Source organism: Pectinophora gossypiella, unplaced genomic scaffold (genome assembly GCF_024362695.1).
Source record: "Pectinophora gossypiella unplaced genomic scaffold, ilPecGoss1.1 Pgos_47, whole genome shotgun sequence".
Classification (NCBI taxonomy): Eukaryota; Metazoa; Arthropoda; class Insecta; order Lepidoptera; family Gelechiidae; genus Pectinophora; species Pectinophora gossypiella.
Genome location: NW_026063257.1, coordinates 20,397 through 38,569, shown reverse-complemented (window position 1 = coordinate 38,569; position 18,173 = coordinate 20,397). Strand labels below are relative to the sequence as shown.

Here is an 18,173-nt window from a genome sequence, read left to right as displayed (position 1 = left end):
AAAAAAAAAAAAACTTAAATATAATAAAAAAAAAAAAATATAAATGGTTAATACTCAAAAAAACTAATTGGGTTTCCATTAATGTCTAACAAAAAAAAGATATTATAATGCATTATCTACTTATGAATAATATTTAGGAGGTATTACTGCCCGACCCGAGCGAGTGCGAATGAATGGGTTAACCGGAGACCTATCGTCGTCTGATGGAGTCAAAGAACGCGAGTCATTTGTTGGCGTACCAAACTCATCACCCGTGGTCGGGACATACGCCGAGCTGTCGTCGTCGCTCTGCAGCGGCGGTGACGAGGCGTGCGCCCGCGCCGCCGGTGGTGGGGTCGGTGGAGTCGCTCTCGCGGCCGACGGACCGGGCGCCGGCATACTATTGTCGTCGTCGTAATACCAACCGCCACTATGCAATGAATTATCAACAGAACTGCGATACCTATTCGCAGACAACAATTGGTTCGTGTGTCTCCTCCAAACGATGTCTGTATCCTTTACTCTTACTTCATAAAGTACTTTACCGACACGGCCGACGATTGATCCCAGGACCCAAGACGGTTTCTTTGGATTACCACGGTAATCTCTTATCCAAACTTTGTCTAATAGCGTAAATTGTCTAGTAGTACCACCATAATTTTCTTTTTGTCGTTTTTGTTTCATTAGCACTCGCTCTTGCACCCGTGAGTGTTGAGGGACTGTGACTCGTGACTGCCCGCTAATAAGGTCCAGTTTACAACGCAAATCGCGACCAAACATCAGTCGAGCAGGCGGTACCCCTGTCGTGCAGTGTGGCGTATTTCTATAGCTAAACAGATATTCGTTTAGTTTTGTTACGTAACTAGTTTTGTTTGTATCTTTTAACGCATTGATTAGAAAACGTTTAGTCGTTCCAACAGCGTTCTCTGCAAGCCCATTGCTCTGTGGCGAGTACACGGGTGTATGGACGAGTTGGATACCATTATCTGAGCAGTACTTTACTAACTCTGATGACGTATACGTTTTATAGTTATCAGTCACCAGAGTGCCCGGTAATCCAAAACGTGTAAAAATGGATTGTAGTTGAACAATAAGTTGTTCAACGGTTAAACTACTCATGGGCAAACACTCTAGCCATTTGCTATGCGCGTCGACTAAAACTAAAAACATTTTCCCGTGGAAAGGTCCCAGGAAATCTAAATGTACCCTTTCGAAAACTGAACCCGGCCATACCCACGTTTCGATCGGTGTTCTAGGCGGGGCGGGCCGCAACATAACACATCTTTCGCAGTTAGCCGCTAGATCTTCGATATCCTTGTCGATACTAGGGTACCAGAAGCGCTCACGGGCCATAGATTTCATCTTCACTACTCCTAGATGGGCCGCGTGCAACTCTTGCAAGGCCGCCGCGACAAACGTTCGTGGCAGCACAACCCTGTGACCCCGCATCAAAACTCCATTATCAACATATAATTCATGTTGGCAGCGTCTGTATGGCAGCAACACTGGTTGTACTCGGTCTGGCCAGCCTTTAGCTAGGTAGTGTACGACCCGGCGCAGCACGGGGTCGGCGGCGGCGGCGGCGGCCAGGTCGCGCAGTGAGCCCGGCAGCGGCGCGCCACACGCAGCCAGCGCGTGCACGTAGCTGGCGCGCAGCGAGCCCGCGCCCGCCGCCCCCGACTCGTCCCCCTCGCCGTCGTCACCTTCCACGGGGGACCGGCTCAAGTAATCGGCTATGTTATTTTCTCCACTGACAAATTCAATTTTATAATTATAGGCCGCCAGGAACAGAGCATACCGTTGCAACCTGGCCTCGGTCATTTGTGGTATACCCTTATCGGGCGAAAAAATAGAGAGCAACGGCTTGTGATCAGTTCTGAGTACAAAAGGTTGCTGACGGCCGTACAAATAATCATGAAATTTTTTAATTCCAAAAATGATGGCCGTCGCTTCCTTTTGTATTTGGCTGTACCCGCGCTCGCTCTTCGTTAGCGCCCGTGAAGCATACCCGAGCGGGCGCTCGTCTCCATTGTGATACCGCAGTGCCAGCACGGCGCCCAGCCCGCCCGGCGCCGCGTCCACCGTCAGCACAGGCTGTGCCCGCGGGTCCCAGTGCGCGAGCGTCCGCTCTGATGCCAGTTCCTCTTTAACAGCATCGAACGATTTTTGATGCTGCTCTGACCACTCCCACTTCTGTTCTTTGCGTAGTAGGCTATGAAGAGGTGCTAGGAGCACAGACGCATTAGGAATAAAATTCCTATAAAAATTTATTACTCCCAAAAAGGACTTTAGCTCCTTCACATTTGTAGGCGCTTTTAGGTTCGTAATAGCGTCGACTTTATCTGGGCTTTTGTGCATACCATTGCGGTCTATCACAAACCCGAGATATTCCACTTTAGTCTGACAAAAAGAACATTTATTTTTTTGTAACATTAATCCTGCATCAAGTAATCGAGTGAGAACTTGGTCTACTCGGTCCCAGTGCTGGTGGTGCGTGGGGGCCGCGATGAGCACGTCGTCGAGAAAACACTCGACGCCCTCGATACCCTGCAGCAGCTGAGCCATCGCGCGCTGGAACAAAGCCGGCGCGTTGGCCAGCCCGAACACAAGCCGTGTATACACAAACAACCCCTTATGTGTATTGATGCATGTGTACTGCTGCGAATCGTCGTCTAATACGAACTGGTTATAACTGTTTGACAAATCTAGTTTCGTATAGTAACGACAACCATATAGTGCTAAGCATAACTCGTTTACTTTAGGCAATGGATATGAATCGATTTTTAAATCCTTATTTATTGTACCGGAATAATCGCCACAGATGCGAACTTCATTGTTTTTCTTAAGTACCGCTACGATCGGTGACGCATACTTGGAATATGTAACTGGTTTTAATATCCCCGCGCTGACTAATCGATCTAGCTCGGCGCTCACCTTATCTCTTATCGCAAAGGGCACGGACCGCGCTCTGCGGAACTTAGGCACAGAACCTTCTTTTAATTGCAATGTCAACTTATATTTATTGAACTCGCCCAGATTCCCTGAAAACAATGTTTCGTAATTGTTTAAAACAGATTCGTCTTTAAGTTGTGAACAATGGTTTAACGAAACGATAGCCAAATTAAATGTTGTCATGAAATCTCTTCCGAGCAGAGCTACCGGCCCGTTCGATACGATATAAAATGAGATACGGTGTGTGACGTCATTGTATGTGACGTCTAAGTTACATACCCCCATTGGTTTAAGCAGAGCACCGCTGTATGTACGTAATATTTTATCTGACTCACCGAGCGCTGCACGAGAGAAATACCTACGCCACACGGCCTCCGGGAGCGCGGACACGGCGCTGCCCGAGTCCACCTCCATGTCCAGCGTCACGTCCCCGACACGTACCTCAACAGTCATCGGTGCACCATCCAAGCATTTTATGTTATTCACTAACAAAAAATCACGATCACCCCCGTCTTCACCGTTGTCACTGCCGCCGTTACTAATAAAATTATTTTGACGCACATTTTTACTGTCACTTTTCCAATTTTTATTTTTGCAAACACGTTTTAAATGGCCTTTCTGCCCGCAATTATCACAATTTAAATGTCGATAGCCGCAATCGGATGTTGAATGAGACTTCCCTCCGCACACGAGGCACCTGTCGGCGGCGGGTGCGGCGGATGCGGCGGCGGCGCGGCGCTGGCGGCGCGGCGCGGCGCCGGCGTACAGCACCGGCGGCGCCAGCTCGCGGCCCGTGCCGCGCGCTACGCGTTGCGCTCCCTCCACCGCGATGGCTATCTCCAACGCTTTTGACAGCTTAAGTTCGGTCGGGTCCTCGCGAAACAATTTTTCACGAATGACTGCAGAATCCAATCCTAGCACGAATCTATCGCTCAGACACATATCTAAAGAAGTACCAAAACTGCACCCAGACGCCAACCCTCGAAGACGTGCTGCGAAGTCCGATAATGTTTCATGTGATTGTTTGTTTGCCGAATAAAATTTTTCTCTTTCCGCGAATAGGCACCTTTTAGGTTGGAAGTGGGACTTGAGAGTATCCAGAATGGCGCTGTAAGTCGTAGCTTCCGGTGTTAGCGGGTGGAGCAAATCTCTCACCAGCCGGTACGAGTCTTGTGACATACAATTTAACAAGATAGCCCGTCTCCTGCTACCATCAACATCGGTACTCGCGTTAATCCCGTTAGCAACAAAGAAATTGTTGAGCAACGCCACGTGCACTTGCCACTCATCACTTTTATAGTCGAACGTCGGCACACTCCCGAAAATGGACATCTTGTACACGCACTATTTGCTTGTAGGAATAATAATAATTGATCTATTATCAAAATAAGTCCTCGTCGCCACTGTGATATCCAAAAAACAGGGAGTAACAATTAAAACACCCGTTCGGTACTTGGCAATTTATTTACTGACTCTGTCTGACAAAACTTACAACTACCTACATAACACTGTAGGTAGATATACAACAGTCCCCATACATTGTTTTTGCCCCCGAGACATTTTCTGGAAAAACAAAATTTTGTATGGCAGCCATCTTGTTTTTCCGCCATTTTTTTTTTTCACCGGCGATAAAATTTGACCAAGATTTAAGTAGGTTTCGTGAAAAAAGAATTGATCCAGGTATAATAGTTGCGCCAGACTGTAGGGTGTCTCCCTGATGCGGAGCAGTTTTCCAGGATCTGGAAGTTTTCCCATACTCACCGGGAGGTCCCGATCACACCCCCCATACATCATTTTCACCCCCCGACACTCCTTCTGGGAGAACAACCCTGTCAGTGAGTCAGTGAGTGAGTCAGTCAGTCAGTGGGTTTGTAGCTATATATATTATAACTAGATGTCGCGTGGTTCGCTCGCAGCAAGCTGCTCGCGTGTCTTGTTTTCCCGCCATTTTTGTACCGCGATAGAATTTGACCAAGACTTGAATAGGTCTCGTGAAATCAAAAAAGTTCTAGGTGCTATAGTTTTGCCAGGCCGTAGGGTGTCTCCCTGATGCGGAGCTGTTTTCCAAGATGACGATCCGATCACACCCCTATACATAATTTTTACTCCCGAGACATTTTCTGGGAAAACAAAAATTTATATGGCGGCCATCTTGTTTTTCGGCAATTTTGTTTTTTTTTCACCGCCGATAAATTTTGACCAAGATTTAAATAGGTTTTGTGAAAACAAAAATGTTCCAGGTGCGATAGTTTCGCCAGGCCTTAGGGTGTCTCCTTGATGCGGAGTAGTTTTTGAAGGTCGGGAAGCATTTCCATACATGACATTTTGATCACATCCTTTTTACATCATATTCACCCCCGAGGCATTTTCGAGAAAAACGAAAATTTTGTATGGCGGCCATCTTGATTTTCCGCCATTTTGATTTTTTTTCACCAGTGATAAAATTTGACCAAGGTTTAAATACTTTGAGCGAAAAAAGAATTGTTCCAGGTGCGATAGTTTCGCCACGCCGTAGGGTGTCTCCCTGATGCCGAGCAGTTTTCAAAGATTGAGAACATTTTTCGGACTCGACAAGACACTCCGATTATACTCCCATTCACAGTTTTTACCCCCGAGGCATTTTCGGGAAAAACGAAAATTTTGTATGGCGGCCATCTTGTTTTTCCGCCATTTTGTTTTTTTTTCACCGGCGAATGGATTTGACTAAGATTTAAATAGGTTTCGTGAAAAAATTATTGCTCCGGGTTTTATAGTTTTGCCAGGCCGTAGGGTGTCTCCCTGATGCGGAGCAGTTTTCGAAAACCTGGAAGTATACCCGTACTCAACATGACGATCCGATCATATCCCTATACATCATTTTTACCCTCGAGGCATTTTCAGGAAAAACGAAAATTTTGTATGGCGGCCATCTTGTTTTTCCGCCATTTTGGTTTTTTTTCACCGGCGATTGGATTCGACCAAGATTTAAATATGTTTCGCGAAAGAAAAATTGCTCCAGGTTTTCTAGTTTTGCCAGGCCGTAGGGTGTCTCCCTGATGCGGAGCAGATTTTGAAGATAGAGAAGTGTTTTCATACTCCACAAGACGTTCCGATTACATCTCCATACACAGTTTTTACTCCCGATGCATTTTCTGAAAAAACAAAATTTTGTATGGCGGCCATCTTGTTTTTCCGCCATTTTGATTTTTTTTCACCCACAATAGAATTTGACCAAGATTTAAATAGGTTTTGCGAAAAAAGATTCGTTCCAGGTATAATAGTTGCGCCAGACTGTAGGGTGTCTCCCTGATGCGGAGCAGTTATCCAAGATCTGGAAGTTTTCCCATACTCATCGGATGATTTTGATCACATCCCCCATACATCATTTTTACCCCCCGACGCTCCTTCTGGGAGAACAACCCTGTCAGTGAGTCAGTGAGTCAGTCAGTCAGTACATGGGTTTGTAGCTATATATATTATAACTAGATGTCGCGTGGTTCGCTCGCAGCAAGCTGCTCGCGTGTCTTGTTTTCCCGCCATTTTTTTACCGCGATAGAATTTGACCAAGACTAAAATAGGTCTCGTGAAATCAAAAAGTTCTAGCTGCTATAGTTTTGCCAGGCCGAAGGGTGTCTCCCTGATGCGGAGCAGTTTTCCGAGATGACGTTCCGATCACACCCCTATACATATTTTTTACACCCGAGACATTTTCTGAAAAAACAAAAATTTATATGGCGGCCATCTTGTTTTCGGCCATTTTGTTTTTTTTTTCACCGGCGATAAAATTTGACCAAGATTTAAATAGGTTTCGTGAAAACAGAAATGTTCTAGGTGCGATAGTTTCGCCAGGCCGTAGGGTGTCTGCCTGATGCGGAGCAGTTTTCGAAAACCTTGAAGTATACTCGTACTCTACATGACGTTCCGATCAAAACCTTTATACATATTTTTTATCCCTGACGCATTTTCAGGAAAAACGAAAAATTTGTATGGCGGCCATCTTGATTTTCGGCCATTTTGTTTTTTTTTGACCGGCGATAAAATTTGACAAAGATTTAAATAGGTATCGTGAAAACAAAAATGTTCTAGGTGCGATAGTTTCGCCAGGCCGTAGGGTGTCTCCCTGATGCGGAGCAGTTTTCGAAAACCTTGAAGTATACTCGTACTCAACATGACGTTTCGATCACATTCCTCATACATCATTTTTAACCCCGAGGCATTTTCGGGAAAAACCAAAATTTTGTATGGCGGCCATCTTGTTTTTCCGCCATTTTGACTTTTTTTCGTCGGCGAATAGATTTGACCAAGATTTAAATACATCCTGCGAAAAAAAAATTGATCCAGATGTGATAGTTTCGCCAGGCCGTAGGGTGCCTCCCTGATGCGGAGCAGTTCCTGAAGATCAAGAAGTATTTACATACTCAAAATGACCTTTCGATTACGCTACCATACATTGTTTTTGCTCCCGAGACATTTTCTGGAAAAACAAAATTTAGTATGGCGGCCATCTTGTTTTTCCGCCATTTTGATTTTTTTTGACCCACAATTGAATTTGACCAGGAATTAAATAGGTTTTGCGAAAAAAGAATCGTCCCAGGTGTGATAGTTTCGCCAGACTGTAGGGTGTGTCCCTGATGCGGAGCAGTTTTCCAAGATCTGGAAGTTTTCCCATACTCACCGGGAGGTCCCGATCATACCCCCCATACATCATTTTGACCCCCCGACGCTCCTTCTGGGAGAACAACTATGTCAGTCAGTCAGTCAGTCAGTGGGTTTGTAGCTATATATAATATAATAACTAGATGTCGCGTAGTTCGCTCGCAGCAAGCTGCTCGCGTGTCCTGTATTAGTTCGAAGCTTTGTATGGCGGCCATCTTGTTTTCGTGAAATCAAAAAAGTTCTAGGTGCTATAGTTTTGCCAGGCCGTAGGGTGTCTCCCTGATGCGGAGCAGTTTTCCAAGATGACGTTCCGGTCACACCCCTATACATAATTTTCACACCCGAGACATTTTCTGGAAAAATAAAATTTTGTATGGCGGCCATCTTGTTTTTTTGCCATTTTCTTACCGCCATAGAATTTGACCAAGATTATAATAGGTCTCGTGAAATCAAAAAAGTTCTAGGTGCTAAAGTTTTGCCAGGCCGTAGGGTGTCTCCCTGATGCAGAGCGGTTTTCCAAGATGACGTTCCGATCACACTCCTATACATCATTTTTACATCCGACCTATTTTCTGGAAAAGCCAAAGTTTGTATGGCGGCCATCTTGTTTTTCGGCCATTTTGTTTTTTTTTTCACTGGCGATAAAATTTGACCAAGATTTAAGGAGGTTTCGTACAAACAAAAAAGTTCCAGGTGCGATAATTTCGCCAGGCCGTAGGGTGTATCCCTGATGCGGAGCAGTTTTCGAAAACCTGGAAGTATACCCGTACTCTACATGACGTTCCGATCAGAACCCTCATACATCATTTTTATCCCAGAGGCATTTTCAGGAAAAACGAAAATTTTGTATGGCGGCCATCTTGTTTTTCCGCTATTTTGGTTCTTTTTCACCGGGGATTGGATTTGACCAAAATTTAAATATTTTTCGCGAAAGAAAAATTGCTCTAGGTTTTATAGTTTTGCCAGGCCGTAGGGTGTCTCTCTGATGCGGAGCAGTTTTTCAAGATCGAGCAGTATTGAAATACTCAACATGACGATCCGATCACATCCCTATACATCATTTTTACCCTCGAGGCATTTTCAGGAAAAACGAAAATTTTGTATGGCGGCCATCTTGTTTTTTCGCCATTTTGGTTTTTTTTTCACCGGTGATTAAATTTGACCAAGATTTAAATATGTTTCGCGAAAGAAAAATTGCTCCAAGTTTTATAGTTTTGCCAGGCCGTAGGGTGTCTCCCTGATGCGGAGCAGATTTCAAAGATCGAGAAGTTTTCTCATACTCAACAATACGTTCCGATTACAACCCCATACACAATTTTTACCCCCGAGGCATTTTCAGGAAAAACGAAAATTTTGTATGGCGGCCATCTTGTTTTTCCGCCATTTTGTTTTTTTTTTCACCGGGGATTGGATTTGACCAAGATTTAAATATGTTTCGCGAAAGAAAAATTGCTCCAGGTTTTATAGTTTTGCCAGGCCGTAGGGTGTCTCCCTAATGCGGAGCAGTTTTTGAAGATCAAGCAGTATTTCCATACTCAGCTTGACGTTTCGATCACACCTCCCATACATCATTTTTACCTCCGAGACATTTTCTGGAAAAACAAAATTTTGTATGGCGGCCATCTTGTTTTTCCGCCATTTTGATTTTTTTTCACCGGCGATTGAATTTGACCAAGAATTAAATAGGTTTTGCGAAAAAAAACTTGATCCAGGTTGTTGAAAACATATAAATATATTTAAGATTTGTATTTTAAATATGGAAACACTTTTGTAATTACATTCATTCGCGGAGCTTTCGTTCTTCCCTTCTCTCAATACAACACAAGACAAGACGCTGCTGTTTTATTTCATTAAATAAATTTCACCGTCCCGACACCCAAGGATTTCTTCATGGTCCTTCGAGCAACGTGAGCATAGTGTGCAGCTCATCTACAGGTGTTTGCGGCCAAAACGGTGCGACGGATCAGCACGATTTTTGCGTCAGAAGTTTACGTCGGGCAAGTTTGTGAGTCCATTCCAGTCGCCATTATTCCTGAGCAACGCGGTAAGATTGTACTTCATTCATTCACTCAATCATCGTTGCCGCGGCGGAAGGACACACCGACGTCGAAGTGTTCAAAACCGGAGAAAGCAATCTTCATCTGCGTGTAACCGAATTTACAAAGAAGAACTTCAATAGTGTTCGTTTATTTGTAACGATTTTATTTCGTCAAACTCGCCGAAGACAAAGGACAACGCAATACAAATAAAATTGCTATCTCACTCACTCATAGCATATTACGGAACATTAATATTGCTACAAAAAACGCGATGTTCGGAGTGAAGTGAGCGATTTTTAGCAATCAACGTTGTCGTTCAATACAATCGATCTCGATCCCAATCTTAACAGGAATTGTATTGCATCATTTTTTTACCACGTTTTCGTATACCGAGCGACCATATTTTTTTCAGGAAAAGTAAATTTAAACAATTCAGTACTTGTTTACGTAATTAGTCAGCAATATGGCAAGCGACAACGAGCTATTTAACAGGCGGAAATATGTGAAAGGCACGATGACGCGCCTACGCAACTCGCTAACGTCGGAATTCCTCGCGTCCGCATCCGAACAAATGTTACGCACGAAGCAAGAACATGCCCAGTCCATCTTCAAGGAGTATATAGACCTGACTGTTCAGGTCAACGACGACCATGATCCCACTCCTGTTGAAGAGGCCTACTTTGTGTGTATGGACTTACTGCGCACTACTTTGCAGTCAAGATTCGGGACGACGGCGGCGGCGGCAAAGCCAAGTGGCGGTTCTAATAACGTCACGTCCAAGTTAAAACTCCCTGATATCCAAATACCACCATTCGACGGCAAGTACCTAGAATACAAACCTTTCATCGAATTGTTTACGGCGCTTGTACATAACGATTCTAACATTGTTGACATTCAAAAGTTTGTGTATTTACGTGGTTTTCTAAAAGGAGAAGCCTTCGATCTTATTAATAATTTACCAATACAAGGCTCAAGTTACAGTGAAGCATTGACAATCCTGCGTGATCGATATGATAATAGTCACAAAATTGTATTTGAACATATATCCAAGTTATTGGATCTTGCCTCGATACCCAGGCCAAATGTAACCATGTTACGTAATTTAATTTCTGTTGCAAAACAGCATGTAGCAGCTCTAAAAAATTTAAATGAACCCGTTGACAAATGGGACAGCATACTTGTATGCATTCTATCTCGCAAACTCGACCCAGTCACTAATAGAGCTTACTGTTTGGATAGGAACTCATCTCAATCCCCAACTTTTACAGATTTCATAAAATATCTTGAAACAAGAGCTCTAGCTCTCGAAAACTCGAGCAACAATGATGTCATCGGCGCTAGGAAAGTACAAGCTACTGCTGCAGTAACAAATAATCATGTAGCTAAGTGCTATTACTGTGGTAAGTCAGATCACAAAATATTTTCATGCCCCAAGTTTTTGCTTGCATCGATTGCAGAACGTGTTGAATGTATAAAAGCTAAAAAGCTATGCAAAACCTGCTTAAACAGCCATACAGGGAAATGTCGCTTTCATTTTAAATGCACTCACTGCAAGCAAAATCACAACACGCTCTTGCATGATGGAAATGAAACATCATCATCTAGTACTGAGGGTGGGGTAACGTTGCTGTCAGGCTTAAATGACAACAACCAAGTTTTGTTACCTACTGCCAAAGTAAAAATATTAACTAAAAATGGGCAGGAATTGATAGTCAAGGCTTTATTAGACTCTGGCAGTCAGTCATCTTTCATTACAACTAAATTAGCTAATCTAATTGGGAGAAATCTACTAGCTACAAACACAGAGGTTTCTGGCATTGCTAAAACTGGAAAGAAAATACAAAGTTCCTTGCAAGTGGACATATTTTCATGTGCTTATCCCTATAAAGTTAATACTAACTGCCTAGTGGTGGACAAAATAACTACTAACTTGCCACAAAACAGTTTTGACCTGTCACTTATTAACATTCCAAAAAATTTATTACTAGCAGATGACACATTCAATAAAACAAGCGAGATAGACATTTTATTAGCTGCTGACATCTTTTTTCAGGCGTTGCTGCCCCAGCTTGAGGACCAGCACAATGAGCTCAGCGATCCCGCGACACCCCGACTCGTTCACACGCAGTTTGGTTATTTGGTTGCAGGAAAAGTCCCCGTACAGTCTCCCCATGAACTTCAGAGTACCCCTGTTTCTTTGTTTTGTCAAGAATGTAAAACAGACTTAAATTCTAATGTTATTCAGTTCTGGAAATCTGAGGCTGTACCAGAAATATATCCTGAGCACCCCACGTCTGAACAAAAATATTGTGAGGAATATTTTAATGAAACGGTTCAACTTGTTGACAATAAATTTGAAGTCTCAATGCCTTTAAAGATTCCAATTTACGATGTAAACAATACTTTAGGGAATTCTCTAGTTCTCGCTATGCGCAGATTTTTGAATTTAGAGAAAAGGCTCCATAAAGATGAAGCTTTGTTCAAAGAATATCAAAGTTTTATTCATGAATACATAGACCTTGGCCATGCCAGCTATGTCGATATTTCTAGTTACGATTTTAACAAAGATGCGGTATACTTTATGCCACATCACCCTGTCATACGTGAAAATGCAGTTAGTACTCGTTTACGTACAGTATTTGACGAATCTATGAAAACAACCCAAGTAGCAAACAAGAATTGTGATTAAGTCATATATGTCTAAACTTTAGCTAAAGTGAGATTTATCCAAATCAAATAGGACTTATTAGGACTTCATAAATTCTTTTCCTTCTTTAATACTATATAGTTTTCAACAAATCCTACTTTAGATAATTTAGAATACACAAAACCAAGTTAAGTATTCTCAAAACTATTTAGTCTTATCTCAGCCTACTGTTAAGTCTAAAAGTATATTTTTACTTTACTCAGATTATTTGAAGGCTCACTTAATACTAAATTGATTTACTGAAGTATCAGTTTAGTCTTGTAAAGTAAAAAATGAATTGCCTAGATATACTTAAGGCAATTTTAATACTAAGCTTTGAGATTAGATTAGTTAAGATTATTTGTTGCTCTTATACAAGACTGTTTTATTCGTTTTTGACTACAATAAGTAAAACATAAGAAAAGTCTATTCACTGGACGATAAAATCGAAATAGAAGCAAGCAGAAAGATGGACGAAGTTCAAAAAATAAAAAGATCTGGTGGTTTTCGAATGCAGAAAATTAAATACAGAAAATTAACCTGTGATAATGCACATCCTACTGTTTTTGTTAGCGATGCGATATCTTCTTCATTGCTATCAATTTTTTCTATCGATTAGTATAACACAATCATTCAATTTTGTCAAAAAAATCGTAAGTTCCTGTTTTTCAATTCCGAACCAGCGTGTGGCGGCCCAGGTACCTACGTCTCGCACAAATCTTCTCAAAAATGATTAAACTAGTCTAACCTAGTCTAAGCGCACGGCAACACTACACCATGAAAAATCGAGTTTTATATTAAAAACCTGCTAAGTTCAAATTTAAAAGTAGGTACCTATTAGTCTATTTTTCCCTAAAAAGTAGCATGGAGAGTATTCGGAAAATGCTACACCGACAAGAGCGCGGCTCTTAAATTGATGATGACCTATTAGTCTAATAATAAATAAATACTTTTCTTTCTTCTTTCATTCTTTCTTTTAATAATTTTAAAAATGTACCTATTTTTAACAAAGTTTCATTGACAATCATAAACATATCTATTTTAAGTTTTGTATATGGTAAAATGCATTTAAAGTGGGCATTAGATTCGCTTCCAATATTTTTTTAGCTTGATAAAGTCATCGGGAACTTGGTCGCCATTTTTAACAATAATGTTTTTGGTGGAATTAGAAACTACCGTGCACACGCACGTCGTTAATCAAATTGCAAGGGTTCTTCGTGTATACAATATTCAACGGATACTCGTTAATTTTTACAAAAATCACATTGTATCCGTTGGCAATTAGAAGCGCGGTGATCGTACCAACTTTGCGTCAGCGAACCATGTACCTATGAGAATGTATGCGCGGTGACTCGTTAGCAAATTGAGTTTGTTTGTAACTAAAAAACTTTGCTAACGATAATATTGAACTTGGCTCTCATTTCACATTTATGTTTTTGATTGGATATCATTACTTTTTGTAGGTAAGTACATATCCTCGTAACGCGTGGGTCCTTTTAAAAGGACAAATTCAAAACTAAAAGTCGACTTTATAAAAATAAAACATTTGAATACCTATTAAACTTGTTTAAGATTCGTTAAGTTAAAAAAAATATATGCCAGTAAAATGGATGAGAGTTGTGTTGTATCATGGGCGAAAAGCTGACAACCTATCACCGCTAAACACATGTTCCAACTTGCTTACCTACCCTCATAGTACTTGTCGAATGTGGCATCAAGTGGTTCCATGATCACTTAGTGCTCTGCCTACCCCGATAGGGCATATAGGCGTGATATGTTATGTTAAGTTAATCTACATACCTACCACAAAAAGACCGGCTGTCATGAGTTTTGATTACTTACTGATTCTTACATCTATAGTTAGGTACAGGCACTAATTAGGTATTATGTTAAGCGTTCATAATAGAATCTAATTATTTAAAAGTTGCTAGTTTTTTTTTTCCTTTGTATTCATCTAATTACCTATCTGCATACCAAATTTTAACTTTCTAGGTCATCTGCAACTGGGTTAGAGTTTTGATCTATAGGTCAGTCAGTCAATGATAAAAATGAGGATTTTTGGATATTAATATCTAAATAACCGTTTTAGATAAGCTTATGAAATTTAGAACACATATGTATGTTGCAAGTCTCAATATATGAGCCAAATTTGATACGTTTATGTGATATAGTTTTTGATTTATGAGGGGGTCAAAAGTGGCTCCAGATGGTTCGTGTAATATTACACACGGTGCGGCTCGCCAGTTCTATTTCTTGAACTTGGCTTGACACGCTACCGCGTGTCTAGATACTTTTCTTTCTTCTTTCATTTCATTATTTCTTTTAATAATTTTAAAAATGTACCTATTTTTAACTAAGCTTTATTCACAATCATAAATATATTTTAAGTTTTGTGTATGGTTAAATGCATTTAAAGTGAGCATTAGATTCGAATCCAATATGTTTTTAGCTTGATAAAAGTCATCGGGAATTTGGCCGCCTTTATTAACAATAATGTTTTTGGTGGGATTAGAAACTACCGCGCACACACACGACGTTAATCAAATTGCAAGGGTTCTTCGTATATACAATATTCAACGGACACTCGTAAATTTTTACAATAATCACATTGTTTCCGTTGGCAATTAGAAGCGCGGTGATCGTACCTACTTTGCGTCAGCGAACCATGTAGGTAACCTATGAGAATGTATGCGCGGAGACTCATTAGCAAATTGAGTTTATGTTTGTTAGTTCCATTTCTGATAAATATTAAACAATTAAGTAAATCACATTCCTATCCAAGTAAGAACTTAGCATAACAATATTGTTTATCTTCCACGAGTCGAAAAACTTACCTCTTAAACAAACATACTTTCCATACGTTTTAAAAGCTCGTTCGATTTTAATTGTTACTTGTTACATAGCTAATTCTGGCACAAAATAAACAAACATGATTTTACGACAATACTTCAGTAAATCAAAATAGAGGATAACTTTAGATATAAGAGTTTTAAGTAGGAATTCACTAAATACTTTTTGTCTTAAGTGGGTATACTCCTAGACAATTGAAGTAAAATTTATCTTAACTAGTACTTGATGAAGTGCAACTTGACTTTACTTTTCTAAACTGATTCTTACGAAATCAATTGTTTCTAAAGTCTTACTTCATTTAGAAAAATATTACTTAACGCCATTTTGCACTTACGGGACGAAAACAAGTAATTTTTTTTGACAATATTATCGTCAAAAACTGAAGTAAATTAATATAATATTTCTGTTGTAGTAACAATTACTGCGTTCAGCTGTCACATATTAATAGAAAATGAATTTATCTGTACCATATGTCACCATTTTTTTTATTTGCTGAATAATCAATACAAATTTTATTATTATTTTTCTGGTATATTCAAGGCCCTTCTGTTTTTTAACACTTTCTATCGATTTTACACGAGAAACAATCATGCGTTTATAATTTCCTGTATGTGAAACGGCGTAATAACCTTTTGTTAAAATAACAACTAGTATTTTAGTCGCCATTTTCTTACAGACTTCATTTCTTGTGTTAATGTAAATGTTCGCCATTATATTCTAAAATAAAGACGCGTGAAGTAAAAATCGTTTTAAGTATGACCTGAAGTTTTACTTCGTTAAGTTACAATTGACTCAGTGCAATTCAATCCTATAGTCTTAACTAAGTATTGTAGATATCTTCAAGTATACATTCTTGGTATTAAGTGATACTACAAGAATTCTAAGTTTAGAATACGCAAGAACATTGTCTAAAGTAGGGTTTAAGTCTGACTTAGCGTTGTCTTAAGTCTGTCTTGTATAAGAGTTAAAGTATGTGCCCACTTTTACTAAACTGTGTCTTCAAGATATCTTGAGGGATATCTTGGAGACATATAAGACTTATCCAAGACAAGGGCTTGATTTAGTCTACTTGCCTTCAAGATATCTACAATTCTCTTTTAAGACAATCGGTTGCTACTTGGGAACAAATAAAATTTCTCTGAATGATATTATGTTGAATGGCCCTGTGGTCCAAAACGAATTATTCGACACTCTATTGTTGTTCAGACTAAATAAATATTTTTTCGCTTGCGATATTAGGCGTATGTTTAGAAATGTTTTAATAGAAAAAAGTCAGAGGTCACTCCAAAATATATTATGGAGAGATGACCCCCATGAATCCATAAAATGTTTACAATTAAACACTATTACTTATGGCTTAAAAAACTCATCTTTTTTAGCAACAAGGTGCTTAAATGAGTTAGCTTATAGATCTAAAAATGAATATCCTTTGGCTGTCCCAGTAATTCTAAATGCAACATATGTTGATGACATATTGTATACTCATAATGATTTAAATGTAATAATAGAAACAAAAAGTCAACTTTCACAATTGTTATCTAAAGGTAGTTTCTTCTTGCATAAATGGTCAGCCAACGATTCCAGTATTTTACAGGATATTCCGAAGGAACAGAGGTATTCTGGAGAAATTAACATGCAAAAAGATGTTAAAACGTTAGGGTTGAATTTTGACGTCAATTCAGACACTTTTAAATTTTCCCCCCCGCCTAAGCAATCTGTCAAGACCAAAAGAGAAATCTTAAGTTTTATCAGTAAATTTTATGACCCTCTTGGACTGATTGGACCAATCTTTGTGCAAGCCAAACATATTATGCAAAAGCTATGGCTGTCCAAAACAGACTGGGATTCTATTCCTCCGCCAGAATTAAATAATAAATGGCAATCACTTTATAATGACTTAACTAACATGTCAAGTATTCATATTGAAAGGAATACAATGTGTAAAAGTGAACATCAAACATTTCAATTAATAGGATTTTCAGACGCATCCAATGTGGCATATGGTTGTGCAATTTATGTGAGAACTATTGACATGCAAGGTAAAGTTCAAATGTCACTATTATGCTCTAAGTCACGCATAAATCCCATTGCACCTAAACAGTTAACCATCCCACGTTTAGAATTAAACGCTGCGCTTTTACTTGCCAAGTTAGCTTCAAAAGTATACAATACTATTAGTCAGAAACAGATAGTAAATGAAGTTCACCTTTACACAGATTCACAAGTCGTATTGGCGTGGTTGAAGACCGATCCAATCAAATTAAAATCTTATATTGCGAATAGAACAAAATTAATTACTGAATGTACTAATAACTTTAATTGGTCCTATATACAGACAGATAAAAATCCTGCAGATTGCTTGAGCAGAGGAACAAGTCCCTGCGACTTACCAAATCACCACTTATGGTGGTCAGGGCCTAAGGAAATGTCAGATTGTAATTATAAATTTAAAAATTGTACTTACCAATTACCCGAGGACATTCCTGAAATTAAATGTTCACAGAACGAGGCGGTCTGTGCGGCGGTATCGCTGAGCTCAAATGGGTCGTCATTCCTTGATAATTTTATTCACAAATATTCTGATATTAACAGAATGAAACGTGTACTTGCATATGTCATTAGATTTTGTAATAATTCTAAACCTAACTCGGCCAAAATTAAAGAAAACTTTGTTTCCTTTGCTGAGACTAACAATGCATTTTCTCTGCTTATAAAGCACGAACAGCTCAAGTATTTTTCTAAAGATTTAAATGCTTTGCAAAACGGTATGCAAGTACAAGCTTCTTTAAGAGGGCTTAACCCGTTTATAGATGCTCACGGTCTTCTCCGGGTAGGAGGTAGACTGCAACATTCTGGTTTGCCATATAACCAAATGCATCAAATTATATTACCTAGGCAATCTCTAATTACTTGTATGATAATTGAAAATGAACATAACAAGCTTTTGCACGCAAGTCAAAAATTAATTTTGTCTAGTTTAAACCAACGTTATTGGATTGTCAATGCTTTACGCTTAATTAAGAGTGTAATAT

General features: G+C 39.9%; 1 protein-coding gene across 1 annotated transcript; it reads left to right on the top strand.

Annotated features, from left to right (window-relative positions):
- Positions 1 to 9,332: 9,332 nt before the first annotated feature.
- Positions 9,333 to 12,257, top strand: LOC126381367 (uncharacterized). Its single transcript, XM_050030864.1, has 2 exons — positions 9,333 to 11,005; positions 11,659 to 12,257. Exons 1-2 carry the CDS (start codon positions 10,069 to 10,071, stop codon positions 11,676 to 11,678), a joined length of 957 nt encoding a protein of 318 aa, XP_049886821.1. The 5' UTR covers positions 9,333 to 10,068; the 3' UTR covers positions 11,679 to 12,257.
- Positions 12,258 to 18,173: the final 5,916 nt, after the last annotated feature.

Excerpts from the sequence above, each read along its gene's own strand:
- LOC126381367 (XM_050030864.1), top strand. The coding sequence starts at position 10,069 with ATGGCAAGCGACAACGAGCTATTTAACAGGCGGAAATATGTGAAAGGC. Across the intron at positions 11,006-11,658 it reads AGCTAAGTGCTATTACTGTG|GCGTTGCTGCCCCAGCTTGA; the intron begins GTAAGTCAGATC and ends ATCTTTTTTCAG.